Source organism: Dermacentor andersoni, chromosome 11, assembly GCF_023375885.2.
Source record: "Dermacentor andersoni chromosome 11, qqDerAnde1_hic_scaffold, whole genome shotgun sequence".
Lineage (NCBI taxonomy): Eukaryota > Metazoa > Arthropoda > Arachnida > Ixodida > Ixodidae > Dermacentor > Dermacentor andersoni.
The window spans coordinates 15,280,538-15,300,211 of NC_092824.1; the positions used below are offsets into that span (position 1 = coordinate 15,280,538).

At 50.0% G+C, this 19,674-nt stretch overlaps 1 protein-coding gene across 1 annotated transcript in view; it reads left to right on the plus strand.

Annotated features, from left to right (window-relative positions):
- Positions 1-405: 405 nt before the first annotated feature.
- The window catches only part of LOC126517682 (proton-coupled folate transporter-like), a 70,941-nt gene continuing 51,672 nt past the window's right edge, over positions 406-19,674 (plus strand). The window contains exons 1-3 of the mRNA XM_055064390.1: positions 406-467; positions 4,286-4,496; positions 7,021-7,211. Of these exons, the coding sequence (XP_054920365.1) occupies positions 406-467; positions 4,286-4,496; positions 7,021-7,211 (464 nt within the window). The remainder of the gene's footprint in view (positions 468-4,285; positions 4,497-7,020; positions 7,212-19,674) is intronic.

The following is a 19,674-nucleotide window of genomic DNA, read 5'->3' on the forward strand; positions in this document are numbered from 1 at the left end:
ATCGAACTCGCGACCCCATGCTCAGCAGCCGAACGCCACTCCAAGGCGGCAGGTCCGGCTTCATCTGGGAAATGAATCTGTTGAAGGCGATAATGTTGACCTGGTCCATTGGCAGGCGCTTGCTGGTTAGGCTTATTACGCACACAATAAGAAATCTGATTAGATACAGGGATCCAGAACCGAATAAGAATTGTGACCCTATACGAACGCATAACATCAGCACCCACGCCATGGCACCGCACACCGAACGCTAAATAAAGGGAAATCGGTCAGAGTGGGGCAAATACGAAATGGCACGTATCCGAATTTGCACATCCACAATAAAATGCATCCTACGGCATATCCTCCTCGCTGCCCATGGTGCGCAGCTAAAGCCACGCTATACCATATCACGTGGGGCACGTCATGCCATCACTGCCGTACCCCCCATACAACACCCTACAGCGGAGCGATGGGAGGAACTGCTGGTTAGTGAGAGCCTGGACGATCAGCTGAGTTTGATTGACCGAGCCCGCAGAGCGGGCAGCCGCAAGCGGAGCCCTGCGCTGAGGACCACGCACCGCAAGGCAAGAGCCTCCGACCACTCGGCGCAGCAATTTTACTGCCAATACGTTTTCACCACCACCACCATGACACCGCACAACTTTGCATCAGCAAAGCAGCAAGCACACGGTTGCTTACAATTATTTCAAAATGAGTGTTTTTTCGACTAAAGTTTTCACAAGAGCTCTGAAAAAGATTGACCGTAATAGGCCATCGTTCAACACGCTGGCCTATGAAGCTGGAAACAATGACATAATACGCAGAAGGACGTTCGCTCCCTCTTCACAATAGCTCTCTCCCTCTCTAATTTGCTACCATTTTGGGACTAAACAGGCTGTTTTGCTTTTTATGGTGCTTTAATAAAACAATTTAGTTACGCAGAGACGTTCTGGCGCTCTTTTTGGTTCTTAGTAACTGAATTTTCTTCTTTTTTTTTGCTTATATCCAGGGAATACACTTTGAGAAGATTTAACAAATTTTGCTTTGGGATATAGAGATTCCAGCTTTTGAGAGAAATCCTGGGGAGGTGTGTGGTCTTTTGGAGTGGTCCTGACATCATCATCACTGACTGGTGGTCGGACAGTCGCTATCATGCTCCGTTGTCATGCGGTATTCATCATGTTCATGCCTTCGTGTACGGGCCATCGTCGACCTTCCAGCTTCGCCATCAGGTTGTCGTCATACACTCGTCACCATCCCATTGTCATCATAACGCCATTGTCATGTCACGCTCTCGCCATTTTACCATCGTCATTATTTCCGAATCGTCGCACCACCTTTGTCGCTCCATCAACGCCATTTCTTCCTCGTCATTCCGCCATGACCGTGGACTTGTGCCATACCGAAGTACGCCGATGTCGGAGACAGTGAATGTCCCAAATTGCAGAATTACCTCTGAAGATTTAAAATAAACTTCACTTCGGCTGTACGGTGTGTCACAACATTGCTTGAATGTTAACCGCATTACCATCGATAGGCATCGTGAGTTGGGTTCTGCAGTAATATTTTTTCTACTATTGTTTAACTATTAACTAAAGAATAAGTAAATAACAAACTGAGGCACACATAAGTATACGTGCCGAAGGATAGCACAAACGGATGACGTCGAATAACGAATTCATTCAACGGAACGCAGTAGGGTAGAAAACGTGGCGCATTGTGCATAACAAGGGCAGAGAAGGTGAGGAAGGATGGCCGGTCGCAGTTGCGCGGGAATGGTGACATGTTTAGTCGATTGAAGGCGAGCGTCAGCGGCGCAAACTGATGCGCGTGAATAACTGAGAACGTTTATTCCTCGAACGTATGTTCAATGTGTCCGACCAGTTAGTAGTTCAACGGAAAGCAACGAATGAGTCTTCGAAGCGCGCAAAACTGCTCAAGCATGATTTTCACTGGCGGATACTTATCGCGTCCATTAAATGCAAAGCGTGTTGGCGCGGCATGTCATCCTTTTATGTTCCTTCACTTTGTAGTTGTCCTTAGCGATGTGTCGGCCTGAGAAGTCTATAAGGACACTCTGAACGTTTACGAAAGGCGAGTACAGATAATCACTCAGAAATAAGGACAAAGGCGATGGTGCGGTCCTCAAGTCACTCCTTATTTATTCTGTCACTCCTTATTTATTCGTGTCGAAGCCATGACGAGAAAGCGACGACATCGTAAACGTTGAAAGAACATGTTTTAAACGTTTGGACCTTGGTTTGTTAAGTGTGTTAGATAGGTGCTGTAGCGTTGCGTACTTTACGAAACTTCAGAAAAGGAAAAAGAAGGCATTACTGATGCTAGACATAGACAGTTGTACTTCTAGTGGCTTGACAATCTAATTTTATTGAGGGCTTCATTATGGATTGCGCGTTTACGTGCTTATTGAAATGCGTGTTTTAGGACTTTGAGAACACAAACTTACTTGTGGTAGGAAAGGTTGCTGCTTCTTGGCTGTAGTCTAGTGTCGCAAAATGCGTAAGTGCAAAGCCACGCCGCAACGCTTCGGAAGTGGTACGTCAATATAAAATATAATGAACCATACTCAAGCGTCCTAGCTAGCCGTCCTAGCTACAAGCGTCCTAGCTAGCACTGCAGCAGATGTGCTTAAATGTACTTGAAGACATTCAGCAATCGTGACAGCCGACGCAGCCTTTCGAAAGAGCGAGGGATTTCGCAAGTGCCTGTCATCTGCGAGAAAAGTCTCGCGTTTGCAGCGAGCAGGCATCGTAGCAGACGACACTTGTAGCATTCCTCTGAAGGGCGCAACACTTTCTCACAATACAACATTTTTATTTCCATAAATACTTGATGAGTATGTTTATATAAGTACATGCGCGATTGTTATTGCTGTTGTAAAAATAAGTAAATAGTTATTCTCGGGCGCTAAATCGGGAAGAGAATCGCAAAAGAATGCATACCCTGGTGTGCCCTGGTGGCAAACCATAGTAAACCGTGCTCCAATCTCAAAGTCATACGAAGTTTATGTAACGTGTCGTGCATTATATAAGACACTGCAGAAATAAAATTAGATTTTACGCGATAATAACTGAGTATAGGTTAGTTTACTGCGCCGCACGCAAATGCCACTAGTCTAAAGATCGAAGTCAATCCGAAGCCTGTAGTTCCCATCATTCCCATGTAGGTTGATGCAACGCTCATGAGAACCCCCGTAGACGCTAGCGCCACATTTCCCTTTGCGGTATTTATTTAGAAACTCTATGCAGAGACGTGGTTCTTTATGAAGAAGGGGAAGGTTAGCACTGTGACATGACGTTGCGGCGATGCACTCTCCCCTCACGCGCCGCCTCCGCGCTACTAAGCCAGCTGGTGTTCCGGTTTGACCGCTCGGCTCCGTCGAAGCGCGCTTGTCCCCGGCGTTTCGGCTCAATTGGTACGACGGCATTGAAGAAGCCAGATGGAGCGAAAAAAATCTGACATTTTTCTACTAAAGTCTAAGCATTCCTTGCCACCGGAAAGGCCATGGGTGCGCATAAGCAAGGAAACGCAAGTAGAAAAAGCTAAGTAAGAACGAAGTGACAGCCGAGCCACACAATCCTCACGCATTAGCAGACGATTCTTTTTAGGTGCATCAGTACGAAGGCTCCGTAGCTGTTCCTGAGCATAATAATCAACATTTGACTTAATAATTGATTCAGTGATTCATTGTTATCTTTATTATTATTATTCGGACTCTCAATTTTGTATTATCACTACATTGTTTTTTATTAAGTAGCTGCTTATCCAGCTCTTTCTTGCTTATTGTATTTTATTCGATTTCTTTATCTCATAACTCCTAGCCATAGCTTTACATTTTTACCTTCTTTGTTTCTATTTTTAAACATTTATCTTGTGTGTGTTCTGCACTTAGTTCTTTATACATCGCTGCCGCATAAAGAGCCTTTTGTATGTACGTTATAGTAAAACTGGTCTTCCCGACCTTCGTATGTTGTACATAGCGTAGTTGTTTTATGTGATGAAACGATATCGTCTTCGCTTAGTGTTGCTACAACCTGTATATAGTGTCATAATCAGCTAACGCATGTGAAAGTGCTATGTCAAGTGTGCCAGTATTAAGAATGAGGAATCATTTTCTTTGGTTCCAAATGGAAAAACACATTTTGTAAATAACGCAGAAGGGGGCCCCAGATCCGGACTGGTAGGTTTTTCCTGTGCAGTACAATAAATTTTCTCGATTGTTTGGTTGTAACGGGTGCCCAGAGTGAGTCTGTGTTGTTTTCGCCCGTTCCATTCCGGCCAGGTGTGGCGACGATGCCATTGCTGCCTCGGCACCAGGAGCTGCAGCGGTGCCGGATGTGGGCGGCGGCAGCTGCTTGGCGTGCAGCAATGGAGCCACCCTGGTCGCCGTCCGGCTGAGCGACGTCTGGACTGCGCTGGTCAAGAGCCAGGCGCTGTGCATCTTCCTCGTCGCCTACACGCTCTCCTACGCCATGAGGCTGCTCATCACGCAGGTGCGAACGGTTGCCACTTGCCTAAGTTTCCCATAGAAAATAAGTTTCGACGTAGCGCCATTCTTTCATCTACCCGCCGCCGTCCTCCTGACACTCTTGCGCGCTCTCGCCATTGCCCATGCGTGATTGGATTAGTGGTGTCACGTGGCATAGAAAATGATATTGTAAGGAACCGCTTGATTCCAGCCGAGCTCGTGCTACTACCACGAGGATCAAGCTGTGCTGCTGGTGATGATATATACACATGAACAAGATGTACAATCGATGATGATATGTGGAGGTGATGAAGTTGAAAGTCAGGCATGTGATGCGCTCACACGAATTCCCTCTTGCTGTGGAAGCGGCCGCCTGGCCGCGCGGAAGTAATATTAATGGCGTCGAGTATATGGTTTTAAGCGACAGACATGCACTATCTCTGTCCCACGGCAACGGCGATCGGACAGCGTTCTAAGAGGCGGGACGCGGTGATCGACAGGTGCTGTCTGCTTAGTGACCGTGTAAGGTCCAATAAAACGGGTGAGAAATCTTTCGCATAAGCCGGTAACGCGTACAGGAGTCCAAAGAAGAAAGAACTTGGTTTAAAAGCTGTTTCTTTTTCATTGTTTCACGTAGCATGGATCACGCTAGCATGCGCACGAATAAGGATTTACAGCAAGTAATACAGAGCTACAGATGGTACTGATAATGAATGTGGTGCGACACAAACTATAAGACAGTTCTTTTTGCATATTCGTGAAAGGTTTGGGACCTTTTGGTGGTGCAGCTTACTTTTGTGGGTGCAACTTACTAAACACACGGATCACTTTCCCGCGCCTCAACCCACGCGTCATGTCTCGCAACGTCGACGCACGGCATATGAGTCCGCTGTTGTGTGTCGAATCATTGCGTGCTATTGTTATGTGCAGGACTCTAGGGTAGAAGCTCGGGCGTGGCGGTCGTAGTTCATACCGGCGGTATTGCACATCGCGCGAATGTAAGAAAAAGGATAGAGAGCACCAACTTTCAAACGGCATTTAATTGCAGACGAGCATGATTTGTAGGCGGAGAAAAAAGAAAAAGAAAAGGGGTTACCCAGAGCCAGTGTACCGTTGATAAGTCAGATCACTTGTTTAACACGCGCCCACGATTGCCCTGTACGCCCAGCCAGGCATTCACGCTCCGGCCGTGAGGGAACAATGGATGGGGTGCTTACGCAGCAGTCCCCTAACTTGTAAATATCCTCCGCTTCTATTATTTCTCGGGTTAACTACGAATCATGCCTTGCCCACGCACTGACAAAGGCCCGTAATCACGGCAATGAATGACAAAATGCCCTTGCACACCATTACACGCGTTGTATAGTTACGGACACATTATATGTGCGCGAACTTGTCTTCGTTCTCGGTCAAGCAAAGATCACATTTCGTCCCGTGTGAAAGGCGGTCGCTTATGCGATCTCAGTGAAGTGCAGTAAGACTTATGTCGGCCAGACTGGCAGGTGTCTCAATGACCACCTGCGCGAGCACCGAAACAATGCGTATAGTGCAGGGGCATCTAGGCATTCAGTGCCGTGATTGTGGGCATACGTCTCTTCTCTGTCACTGCGTGGTTTCGACAAGGCAGGGGTTTCTTAAACGCGCACCTAAATCTAAGTACACGGGTGTTTTCGCATTTCGCCCCCATCGAAATGCGGCCGCCGTGGCCAGGATTCGATCCCGCGAACACGTGCTTAACAGCCCAACACCATAGCCACTACGCAACCACGGCTGGTCGAGTTAAATTAAAGGCACCGTGTTACACCTTACAGGTGGCACCTTAAAGTGTAAAAAAATGACACCCTTTGCATCTTAACCTGTCTCCAAAAAGAACTATTTTCCGTGTGTGTGTGTAAGGGGGGGGGGGGGGGGGGTGCGTGCGTGCGTGTGTGCGTGTTTGCAGCTTCGCGCTTGCTATTTTCCTGTCAAGAATGCCGTGTCAAGAATACACGCGTATGGCGTTCTTGATCTATGAATATCAGCGGCAGGCAGTGTTAGTGGAAGTAAAGGCATGGGACATACATGACAATCATTGTTGAGACACATGATAAGCTGCAAAGTGTGCAAAGTATTCCTAAGTGCATTTTCTTAAACTGTTTTCTTTACACATATTAAGAAAAGGAGGTAAAAGGTAGTCAACGAATAGCACTGAGTGAAACGGCACTAAACCGAGGTGGAGAAAATAGGGCGCGGAATAAGTGTCCTAATTCGGGAAAACAGGGGTAAGGCGGGAGATTGAAATTCAAGACGATGAGCAAAACGAGAACAAGATGAAAGCAGGAGCCTACGTTTCACTTGTCGAAACGTTGGCTCCTGCTTTCACCTTGTTCTTGTTTTGCTCATTGTCCTAATTCTGTCTTGTCCTTTAGCCAAATGTCAACTCCATGCCATATACCACGTTAATTATTCGAGTAGAAACTCGCCAGAAATCACAGCCATAAATCAAACGACCGTCTATGAATCTGTTAATAAGAGGCTTTCTTCCCTTCATATAATGTGGGGTGATGCAGGACCTCCTGCTGACAAAGACGTGCCTGTATAACTTGGGCTTGGAGCCCTCGCTGTGCGCCAACTTCAGCAACTACTCGGACACGAAGAACGCCATCGAACGGGTGGCCAACAACTACTCGCTCTTCATCCTGCTCGTGCAGCTCACACCCGCCGCGCTCCTCTCCATCTTCCTCGGGCCCTGGTGCGACAAGTGAGTCCACGAATGTGTGTAGGCGTAGCCTCCTACATAACTTTTGTGCCTGGCGGATGACCTCAAAATGCCGTCGTCTATAGAAGCACCACTTACGTAACGTTAGAATTACCGTGTATAGGGTAGCGACAACCCTAGGCGACCATGGTACGGTGCTGCCCCAGAGTAGCGGCAGCAGACGACCAAAGTTGTTTGCACACTTCGCATAATAATGGTTTTGAGTGGCGGTTATGGGCGGTTCCCGTAAAGAGGCCTAGCCAGAGATCCCGTAAAACCCCTTAAACTTCGTAAAGTAGCGACACTCTCGTTTCTCCTCTCTTTCAAGCTCCCTCCTCAACCGTGGTGCCGCCTACACTTCTCGAGCGCAGCAACGGCGCCAACATGCGCTCCTCGCCACTAGTAGAAGCTACTCAAGCAAAAATGGCGCTGATGCACGCCGCGAGGGCCCACGTGATGCTATTAGGCCAATAGCGACGCGGCGTCGGCCTCGGCCAGAGCGCGCGTGGAGGAAGCGGCATTCTTCAAGGCGTGGCATTATTTACAAAGTTTAAGGAGCTTTAAAATACCAACGTAAGTGGCGCCTTCAGCAGAAGTTCCAACAGCGCCTGCTTTTTATTGCTTCGCTAATGATTCGGCAAGCAGAAGTATGCTGCTGCTCTTTTATTGGTGCAAATGTTGTTTTTTGTTTTTTTTTTGTCAGCAGCGAGCTCCAAAAACGTAAAAATGTGCTCGAAACCGCGATACGTAAGGGGCGCCACCACCAAACTTCAAACGACGGCCGCTTCCCATTGGTTCGCCGATCATCTGGCAAGCACAAAAGTTATACAGGAGGCTATGGTGTAGGCCACGACAGAAAGCCAAATGGAAAACTGGAGGGATAACCAAACTGACCGTTCGCCAGTTTCGCCCGAAGGCCCAACTAGTGAAAGCTGTAGCAAGGTTTAGCGTTGCCCTGAAGTGCCTCAAACTGTGTCCTAACAATGCGCGAGGGCAACATGCTGGCGTCACGCAGCACATGAGGCAACTTCTGGCGCGCAGCAAAAACAGCGTCGCGGTAGCGATATAGTTCCCCACGCGGTTCTCCAATGTGTTCCCATCAGTTATTTCGCAGTGGTCCCCAGAATTGTTGCGGGCTCCCCAATTTTCCTCATAGTTACTTGTTCGCACCCGTAAAAGGCCTGTTCCCATTCCCTCGCTCATCTCTGTATGTCAACTACGCAACCGGCTTCGCGCTTACGACTCAAGGGTGCACTCGCGTTCCCAGCCATCTTTCGCTCAGAGGAACTCTACGGTGCCCTGTGTATTTGTCTTTGTCGCCGTGCATCTAAAATAGACTTCTTAGCTCGTTTATCTTTTTTCCGCAGTAGTCATCAGTTCCTGAAATAAAGATCATGCAAAACAAGTCAGGGGCGTATATAAGGAGGTAGAGCGCTAGCATAGCATGCGAGAGGTACTGGGATTGATACCAAGCACCTCCACCGGGTCACTTTTCTTTCTTTTGCAGCATGGAAAAAAGGGATTAATGTGGAGTTTAATGCCCCCAAACTCGATAGTGGGTTCTGAGGGACAGTGGACAGTTCCGGAATAATTTTGTCCATCTCAGGTTCTTGCATTCGACTTCGACTCCCACCCAATGGCGTGAGTTAGAGTGCCTTATTTAACCCTAACTTAATTAGCGGTACCTTAATTAACTTCGCCTTATTGAACACCGAAGGCCGTGGGTTCGACTCCCATCAAAGATTGTGGGTGCGAGTGCCTTAATTAAATCCACTTTATCCACTGTGCTTTCATTAGCACCAAATTCGTACGAGTTACACCAAAAGGTCAAAGATTCGTAGCCTTCTTGGAGCATGGCCTACTCACGCCAACGCCGCATTATCCGCCTCAAGAGCCGTGTAATGATCTCGCCTAAGAAAATGCGGTGCAATGCATTCTGCGTTGACGGTGGCTGGTAACGCGTTTATATCGAATTACTTTAGCGACAAAACGCATTGCCATCGTCGGAACGAGTTATGCATCAGGCGCGTACTGCACTGGGACTAATCTATCGCGTTTCCCTATGACAGTTGTTGGATCTAGCACAAAGGCTGCCGCCGCGAAACCGGCGTGTAGCCTCCGAAGTACACAAAACAAATAAAGTAACAAGCGTGCACACATGCATACATACCACCTGTAAACTACATGAAGCACCTTAAGAATGCTACCACATTAAAACAAAAGGGTACAGTTCTTCATTTGCTGAACCACCACAACAGGCTGCGTTTGAAACGTTAGGCTACAAACTTGGCCTGTGTGTCGCTGGCGGGGCTTGGAAGAACCAGCCAGCCAAATTATTTTGTTGTTGCGTGTTTTTCTCTCAACAAAGACGTTTGTCGTTTGCGCAGCACCATACCCTTAACACCTTCTCCCACCCATTCTCTCCTGCCCATATTAATGCCACGCACGTTGCTCTGCCGAGATTCGACTCCACAGCCGGAATCAAAGTGACACCGAGTCGAACGGCCTCCACTATTATCAACTACCTCTAGCGCTAGTTCGCCGTGCGGCTAATTACGCACTCCACGCAGAGAAGCCATATACAGGTGTACGTAATCACGGTTTCACCAGTAGTGGGTTTACAATATACACCGCAAGGTGTTTGAACCCGCCACCTCCCTTATTCGAAGGAAGAAGCGTTCATCGCATCTTGTCACGAAGCTGGTTATCACATCACAGTCCGTGGAGGTATATGTGCCTGTCGGTGGCGTCGTTGCGTCGTCGATTGCGACAACACGAACGCAGTAGTAGAAATGATCTCGCGACATTGACTTTGAGTTGTTTCTTCAAACGACCCAAAATGGGAAAGTCGCAATGCGACAGGTCTGGGCTGTATGATCGATGTTGCAGCGTTTGCCACTTGAACTTTGCCAGTTTTGTGTTAACCCCATCAGCGACGTGGGTGCGGGCATTTTTAAGGAGCAAGATGACCCCATTTCTGAATTTTCCACGTCGTTAGTTTTTGATTGCGAGACGCAGCCGATCCGGCGTTTCGCAATAGCGGAAACGGTTGATTGTCTCTCCAGGTCTAGCAAATTCGATCAGTAATGGCCCTTGACGATCGAAAAAATGTCAACACCTTTCCGGCAGAAATGACGGCCTTAGCTTTGGGGTAGTGAATTTGAATGTTTTCACTGTAAGCTATGACGTCGTGTTTCAGGCTCGTAGTAATGGCACCATGTTTAGTCCCCGGTCACAATTGCAGACAAGAGGTCGTCATCCTCATTGTGATACCAGATTAGATGAGTCAAGGCAGCGCCGAGCCTCTGGCAGTGGTTCAAAATATTGGGTATCCATTTCCATTACCAGAGCCGATAACCGAGATGTTCATGAATTATGGTGTGACACGAACCGCCACTGATGTTCACACACCCTGCCAATTCATCGATGCCTATCCTCCGTTCTAGTGTAATCAGCTCATGAACCTTTGCACTTGTGTTGGGGGTGATTGCACGGTGGCGTTGGCCCGGTCTTGGATCGTCTCTGACTCTCACGTCCTTCTTTCAACCGTTTGCTCCAACTCTTAAGAATCCAATGAAATGAAATATTGAACGTTCACGGCAGCCATACGGTGACTAATTTCTTTTTAGGTAACACCTTCAGCTGTCAAAAACCTCACGACACCACGCTGTTCAACTTTTGGAGTGTCCATTATGTCACGCAACCATGTTCAACCCAGTTTATGAGAGCATTAAAAAGCCTTTATCCTCACACATGCACGTCACTTTTGTAAGTGAGAGATGCCTGTGTGCTACGCGCATGCATCGCACATAATGAACCGAACCATTATTGCGCAGAGTTGCTTGGCTCACTTTCATTTGACTCTCGCTCGTACATTCGAAATGCCAAGATACAGCTCGATAAAGGGCAGAAAGTGCCACTGGAAACAAAGTTCACCACAGGTATATACAAATTCTCGCAACAAGATATTTCAATATACGTATGTGTCTCCAATAAATCTACCTGTGTAAGAAAAGTCAGTGTACATAATGCGTAAAACAAGGCAAATAAACATGTTGCGCAACCACAGATTCCACTCCCCCTGATGTATCGCGCGCGACAGGAGCCGGCGTGCTTCTTCCCCGCTTTTCTCCCTTGCGCACAAGACTCAGCCCCCATCGTCGGCTCACCCATGTCACCCCCCTCCTACGCGTTCACTCGCGCATACAGCATGCGCGCGCGTTTATGATGCTATCGCCCTTGGATTTTAAAAGGAACATGAAGGCGACGACGATGGCAGGAATGCGCCTGGAGTGTCCATATAATTGCTATCGCAATAATATTGTTATGGCGATGCAGGGAGTATAGACAGTCTGTATTTACAATATATTGATACATGCATATTGCGTGTTTCTTGTGGACGATGCACGCGGGCGCCCCGACGAAGGCGACGAACGCTCCCTGGCTCTCGAGCTGTCAGCTGTACTGGCCAGGGCTACATTATCCTTTGTAAATAGAATTTGTGAATAGTTTCCAGTTGTTAATCCTTCGTTCGCGTAATATTTTGGTGGAGGGTGCCGTTCCCCGTCCCCGCCACGGAGCTCCGCAGCAGCCGCACCGTCCTGCTTTCCGCCATGGCTCCCAGTGATGACACCTCGTCTGCTTCTACTCCTGCGACCCAGACAACAACGACAAAACCCCCGCATTCCTGGCATATTCTCCGGTGCAGATAATGTCGACGTTGGGAAGTGGCTCGACCTGTATGAGCATCTTAGCCAAAACAACCTCTGGGACCCCACCATTATGCTAGCAAATGTCCTATTCTACTTGGGCGGAACTTCTGGTGTCTGGTTCCGGACACACGAGGACGAGATCTCCAGCTGTAATGATTTCAAGGAGAAGCTCATCGACCTCTCTGGCAATCCCACTGGTTGGAAGCTGGCTGCTAGAAAACAGCTTGCTACCCGAGTTCAGTCTTCTACTGAATCGTATGTCTCGTGCGTATAAGACGTGCTCGCTCTGTGCCGGAAAGTCTGCGACCAAATGGCTGAGGTTGACAAAGTCGGCCAAATACTCAAAGGGATCGCGGACGACGCGTTGAACTTGTTGGTCTTCAACAATGTGTCCACCATCGACGTCATTGTCAAGGAATACCTCCGCTTTGAGCGCCAAAAACCGCCGCGTCATTCCCCAGTTCTCCCGGCTCCCTAACGGCGACGTCGTCTTGAGTCGACCTGACCGCTTCACCACCCCCAAATGAGCACGTCACATCTATTGTTCGCCGCGAGCTCGAGGCTACAAGTCCTGCGCCGCTCCATCCACGCTCACTTAACCGCACCTTTGACCAATCGGCCCCAGTGATCTCTCTGATTCAGGCAGTGGTGCGGCAAGACTTTCCCAACCTCGGTTTTCCTGCTGCCTGCTCCGTCTCCCGACCTGACGCCCGACCGGTGCAAACAGCTCCGCCTGACAGCGATCTGTATTCCCCTCCAAATACCGCAACCCTACCAAGTGGAGAACATCGGACGACAAGCACCTTCGCTTGCTTTGCCTCCGCATTGGCCAAGTCGCTCGCTACTGCCGCACCTCCTGGACGCCGCGTATTCGAGCTCCTTTTCTCCGTCTCCTCGCCCATATGCCGACCCGCGCCGTTACTCGCCTCGCCGTAAGCCTCCTACCTCAGGCGTATCCGTCGACGACAGTCGTCACCTCACTCGCCGTCACCTCGGCGCCGTCGGTCCCCGTCGCCCCAGCCACGCCGCTATTCGTCGCCGCCCAATTATGGACACTCCCGGACGGAAAACTAGACCATGCAGCTCCTGTGGGTGGTGCTGCATCATCTTCGTCGTGTCTAAATCCTCCACTGACGCTCCCAACGAACCAGAACTTACTTGATCTTCACGTCGACGCTATCAATTTGACGGCGTTAAGAGATGCTGGAGCCCAGGTGTCCATAATGAGTTGTAACCTCCGTCGTCGACAGAAGAAGGTTCTCACGCCTCCTACTACACTAGCCGTGCGCGTGGCCGATGGTAGCACTATTGAAGTCGCTGTAATGTGTACTTCCTGTATCAGTATCATCGACCGCCACGTTCCTGTTCTTTTTACAGTGCTGACCAATTGTCCCCGTGACCTAATCCTCGGAGTCTACCTTCCTACGGCGCATTCAGCTTTCATCGACGGTTCGGCCGGTACCCTTTGCCTCGAACTTCCTCAATTCGCGCATATTCGTGCCGAACTGCCGAACAACTTTCGTACGACCACCTTCATCCGCCTGCCGCCTAAGGCCTTGACTTTCGTCGATTTGCTATCATCTTTTCCTGTGCCCGATGGTGTTTACGTCGCCACACCTGTTCCTGATGTCCTTTTGATGCGCAATAGCACTGTGCCCACTCCGCCGTCACCGTCGCCGATAACCGGACATGCCTCCCCGTCGTCAATTTTGGCCTGACAAAGGAAGTTCTACCCCAAGGCATATCGATTGCAACGCCATGTGCTATATCAGATGACCACGTCACGACGTTTTCAGTGGACGTCTGCTCCGATTCTTCACCATGTGCACACAGGATGCTAGTTGCCCTGATGCAACATCTCGGCCCACGACTGCTACGGACCTATTGCCTGAACAAGCAGCAGCTCTGTGTCGCCTTTTGGTTTCCTACCACGACATCTTCGACTTCAACAATCGCCAATTGGGCCAGACTTCTATTGTTAAGCATCACATAAATACTGCTGATGCCATTCCTTTTCATCGCCGGCCATATCTCTGCTTCAGAGCGCAAAGTTATTCAAGGTGAAGTGGACGATATGCTTGCGAGAGGTATTGTTGAACCTTCGTCGAGCCCTTGGGCGTCGCCCGTGGTACTTGTTAAAAAGAAAGATGGCACATGGCGTTTCTGCATAGATTATCGTCATCTAAACCGGTAGACATCTTTACCAAGAAAGACGCCTACCCCTTGCCTCGCATTGACGACGCCCTCGATTGTCCCCACGGCGCCAAATACTTTTAATCAATAGACCTTTGGTCTGGTTATTGTCAAATTTCTGTGGATGAAAAAGACAAAGAGAAGACCACGTTCGTCATCCCTGATGGTCTATATCAATAAAAAGTTATGCCATTCAGTCTATGGAACGCCCCAGCAACGTTCGAACGTATGATGGACAATTTGCTTCAAGGGTTCACATGGTCAACATGCATCTGCTACCTAGACGACGATCTCGTATTTTCACCTACATTGGAGACACACCTTGAGCGCTTATCAGCTGTTCTTCAAGTCTTCCGCGAGCTTGGGCTTTAACTAAATTCATCGAAGTGTCACTTCGGTCGTCAGCAGATTACAGTGCTGGCCCACTTCGTCGACTCTTCCGGTGTTCAACCAGACCCGGCGAAAATTCGTGCTGTCACGTCTTTTCCTGTACCTCAGTCTGTCAAAGACGTCCGCAGTTTTGTAAGACAGCTCCTACTTCCGACGTTTCGTTAAAGACTTCGCAGCGACTGCCCGACAGCTTACTGATCTCCTGAGGAAGGACGTGCTGTTTATGTTGAGCCCCGCTCAAACTGCCGCATTTGCCCAGCTCACCAACATTCTCACCCCGCCATCTTTACTGGCCCACTTTGACCTATCCTCCCTACAGAAGTCCGTACCGATGCCAGTGGTCACGGTGTCGGAGCTGTGTTAGCCCAGCGTCAACAGGGTCAAGATCGTGTTATTGCCTACGCTAGCCTTCCCTCCCTGCAGCGGAGCGCAACTATTCGATTACAGATCGTGAATGCCTGGCTTTCGTCTGGGCGGTTTCCAAATTCCGCCCGCACTTCTATCGCACGCACTTTGTCATCATGGACCACCATGCGCTCTGCTGGCTTTCCTCACTCAAGGATCCTACCGGCCGTCTTGGTCGCTGGGCCCTGCAGCTGCAACAATATTCATATGCAGTAGTATACAAGTCGGGCCGATTACATCAAGACGCAGACTGTTTATCATGCTATCCAGTGGACGAACCACCCGCCGAGCCTGACCCCGATACCGACGCATGCGTTTTCTCCATTTCTCAGCTGCTACACGTTGCCGACGAGCAACGCCACGATGCCAGCTTGCGCGCCATCATTGATGGCTTGGAATCTTCGTCTTCTGATTCGTCCCTTCACCTGTTTGTGTTCTCAGGGATGGTGCATTATACTGGCACAATGTACGCCCCGGCGGTCCTGCCCTACTTCTCGTCATTCCTAAGCACCTCCGGTCAGCTGTTCACCAAGAACTTCACGATTTACCAACGGCAGGTCACCTTGGCGTCTCCCGCACCTGCGAGCGGATTCGCCGACGCTTCTTTTGGCCAGGCCTTGCCCGCTCCGTCCGGAAATACGTTGTGGCGTGTAAGAAATGCCAGCGCCGAAAAACACCACCGACGCTGCCTACCGGGTGCCTTCAACCGCTCGACATTCCTTCGGAGCCGTTCTTTCGCGTTGGACTAGACTTACTTGGCCCTTTCCCACTGTCCACGTCTGGCAACAAGTGGGTCACTGTGACGACAGATTACGCCACACGCTATGCCATCAGCAGAGCCCTTCAATGAGCTGCGCCACAGATGTGGCCGATTTTCTTTTACGCGACGTGATTCTGCAGCATGGTGCTCCACACCAACTGCTCGCTGGCCTTGGTCGGACATTTCTTGCTAATGTCATCGCCGACATCCTGCAGTCCTGCTCAACCAAGCACAAGCGGACTGTTTTACCATCCACAGACTAATATTCTCACGGAGCGTCTGAATCGTACCCTAAGAAACATGCTTGCAAACTATGTCTCGCTCGACCATACTGATTGGGACGTTGCCCTACCCTATGTCACTTTTTCATATAATTCTTCGCGTCACGACACTGCCGGTTATTCCCCGTTCTTTCTGCTATTCGGCCGAGAACCCACATTGCCACTGGACGCATCCTTTCCATCCGCCGCAGCATGCAGAGACCAGTGAGTATGCACTTGAGGCCATCACCAGGGCAGCCCAAGCATGCGAAATTGCCCGCGCTCGCCTCCTGAACTCGCAAGAGAAGCAACGGCGTTTGTACGATCGCCAACACAGAGACGTCCAGTTTTCGCCTGGATCTCTGGTACTCGTGTGGTCCCCTACTCGTCACGTTGGCCTGTCAGATAAACTCCTGTCTCGGTACACAGGCCCATATCGGGTGCTGCGTGTCCTGACTCCAGTTACCTACGAAATCGCCCCAGTCATTCCGAGTGCTTCATCTGCGCCGAATTCCACCGACGTTATACATGTCGCACGCCTCAAACCATATTACTCTCCTGTTATTACCGATATTTAGGCGCACCGGGACGATGCTTCTGCCGCCGGGGGTAATGATACATGCATATCGCGTGTTTCTTGTGGACGATGCACGTGGCTGCCCCGACAAAGGCGACGAACGCTCCCTGGCCCTCGAGCTGTCAGCTAAACTGGCCAGCGCTGCATTATCCTTTGTAAATATAATTTGTAAATAGTCTCCAGTTGTTAATCCTTCGTTCGCGTAACGATATATACAAGCAGATTCAATGTGGCTAAGATGACTGACCAGCAACAACACGCAGCAGCCAGCCTCTCCGATCTTCCCCTTCCTCTCTCTTCTTTCATCTTTCCGTAACAGGACCCCCGGGTGCTTAGGCGCCGTCTCAGCGCATGTTAGGCGAAGAATTGCGAGCGGAGTATGGGTTCAGCCGGCGAAACGTGCAAAATGTACACAGGCGTTGGACTTGAGGATGGATCAAACTGTAACGGCGAGATCTCGTTATTGACATCGTTAATTTGACGTAGTACTTCTAGGGGTATGTGTAGCGAGAGAGAAGCTTCTGGGAGAGGCCGACCCGACGACATGATGACCAAGGAAACACCCAAGCTCCTGCGGCAAACTTAACATCGCGATGCCACCGGTCGTAACGCTCTTTTTGCATATGCTGCAAGGCTAATAAACGAGATCGGGTGGCTTGACGCGCCATGTGAGCGTGATCGATGACCTCACGAGCGTACTCAGTTGCAACACGTGGCAAAGAAGGTAGGATGGCGTCAACCGAAAATGCGAGGTGGCGACCATACAAAAGATAAAAGGGTGAATATCTTGCGGTGTCATGTCGGGACGAGTTATACACGAATTTCACGTAGGCCAGCGTGGCGTCCCAGTCGCGGTGATCGTTGGAGAAGTAATGTTCGGTTGAGACCGTTGGTTTGTGGGTAGGTAGGCGGTGGGCAGCTTGTGCTCAGTGGCACAAGCGCGGAGGAGGTCGACACAAGAACGAGTGGCCGCGGTCTGTAAGTAACTGTCGAGGTGCACCGTGGTGGAGAATGACGTTGTGGAGGAGAAAATCGGCATCCTCAGTTGTGCGACTAGTCGGCAACGCCTTTGTTATCGCGTAGCGTGTCGCGTAATCAGTAGCGACGGCGATCCACTTATTCCCTGCAGTTTTCGTCAGAAAAGGGCCAAGCAGGTCAAGGTCTACGTGAAACAAAGGTTCAGATGGAAATTCAGTTGGATGAAGTCGTCCGACAGGGGCCAGGGGAGGTTTCTTTCCGCGCTGACACAAATCGCAAGTTGGGACATAACGACGCTCAGAGCGGGAGAGACCCGGCCAGAAGAAGCGGCGTCGTACGGGGTCGCATGAACGGAAAACTCCAAGGTGTCCTGCCGTCGGTACATCGTGAAGTTGTTCGAGAACGACGAACCGCCGATGACGAGGAAGGACAAGGAGCAACTTGGGGCCGCCAGGGTTCATATTGCGGCGGTAGAGGATGCCGTCCTGCAGCACGAACATGCGGCACGTGCCGTCGGTGGTGCCAGATTGCACTCAGTAGATGATGGGCTGTAAGGATTCGTCGCGTCGTTGTGCCGCGCGCATGTCGGTCATGTCAGTAAAACCCATCACGCAGGTCACTATATCATGTACAACCGGATCAGGAGGATCCACGGTGTGACGAGAGAGGCAATCAGCGTTCTTATGCAGACGTCGAGACTTGTAGTTGAAAATAAATGAAAATTCCTAGAGCCGCAAAGCCCAGTGACCAAGTCGTCCTGTCGGGTCACGGAGCGAAGACAGCCAACAGAGGGCGTAGTGGTCTCTCATGACCGCACACGTGCGGCCGTAGAAATATGGCCGGAACTTGGCGACAGCCCACACTAAAGCCAAACACTAGCGCTCGGTGATGGAGTAATTTTTCTCGGGAGGTGACAGCAAGCGGCTAGCGTAAGCTATCACGCCATCGGCACCATTCTGCTGTTGGGCGAGAACAGCGCCAATGCCGTGGCCGCTTGCGTGAGTGCGGACTTCGGTCGGTGCAGATGGATCACAGTGGGCAAGTATGGGAGGGGGGGGGGGCAGAAACCTGATGAGAGCGGCGAACACGTGAGCCTGCTTCGGACCCCATGAGAATGGCGTGTTCTTTAGAAGATCTGTCAAAGGCCGAGCAACGTCGACGAAATTTTTTACTAAACGGCGAAAGTAAGAACACAGGCCATCAAGGCAGCGCACGTCAGAAGCAGAACGCGGCACAGAGAAACTGCGAACGGAGCGAACCTTTTCCGGATCTGGTTGTACACCGGATGCGTCAACGAGGTGTCCCAACACGGTAATCTGACGGCGCCCTAATTGACATTTCGTAGTGTTCAGTTGAGGGCCGGCTTTTGGGGAGACCGCAAGAATTGCAGCGAGTCGGGTAAGGTGGCCCCCGAACGTGGGAGAACAAACAATAACGTCGTTAACATAAAAAAGACAGGTGGTCCATTTGTAGCCTCGCAGAAAAGAGTCCATCACGTTCAAATGTCGCAGGAGCATTGTATAGGTCAAAAGTCATGACTTTGAACTGATATAAGCTATCAGGTGGGATGAAGGCCATCTTCTCGCGGTTCATTTCATCAACTGAAATCGTCCAGTAGCCGGATCGAAGATCAATGGACGAGAAGTATTTAGCTCCGTGCAAGCAGTCCAAGGAGTCATTGATTCGAGGTAGTGGGTAGATGTCTTTCCGCGTGATTTTGTTTAAATGGCGATAATCGGCGCAGGAACGCCAGGCACCATCCTTTTTTTTTTTTCACAGGGATGACAGGCGAAGCTCAAGGGCTGGCTGATGGTTTGATGAGCCGTTTGCGGAGCATTTTGTCCATTTCTTATTTGATGACTCTACGTTCAGCATGCGATACACGATACATTTCAAGAACAACCAGCACGCCACCGTCGGCCAAACGAAGCACTTGCACAGATGCTTTGGTGAGGACCTTCTTTAAACGTCTGCGTAGGCTAGTACTTATCACATGTATGTGGACTCCAGTGTCGACGAGTGCTTGGATAGTTACGCCGTCTATTTTAACTTCAATGGCACTTCTCTTTGCGGGCAGAGACAGAGAATTTGCTGCGGTAGTAGACCATTCACTACCACCTCCGAGGGCTGTATTTATTGGTTTTCCGAAAGGGTGCGGCCGAAAGCCACAGGGCACGAAGGGCGACGTGTC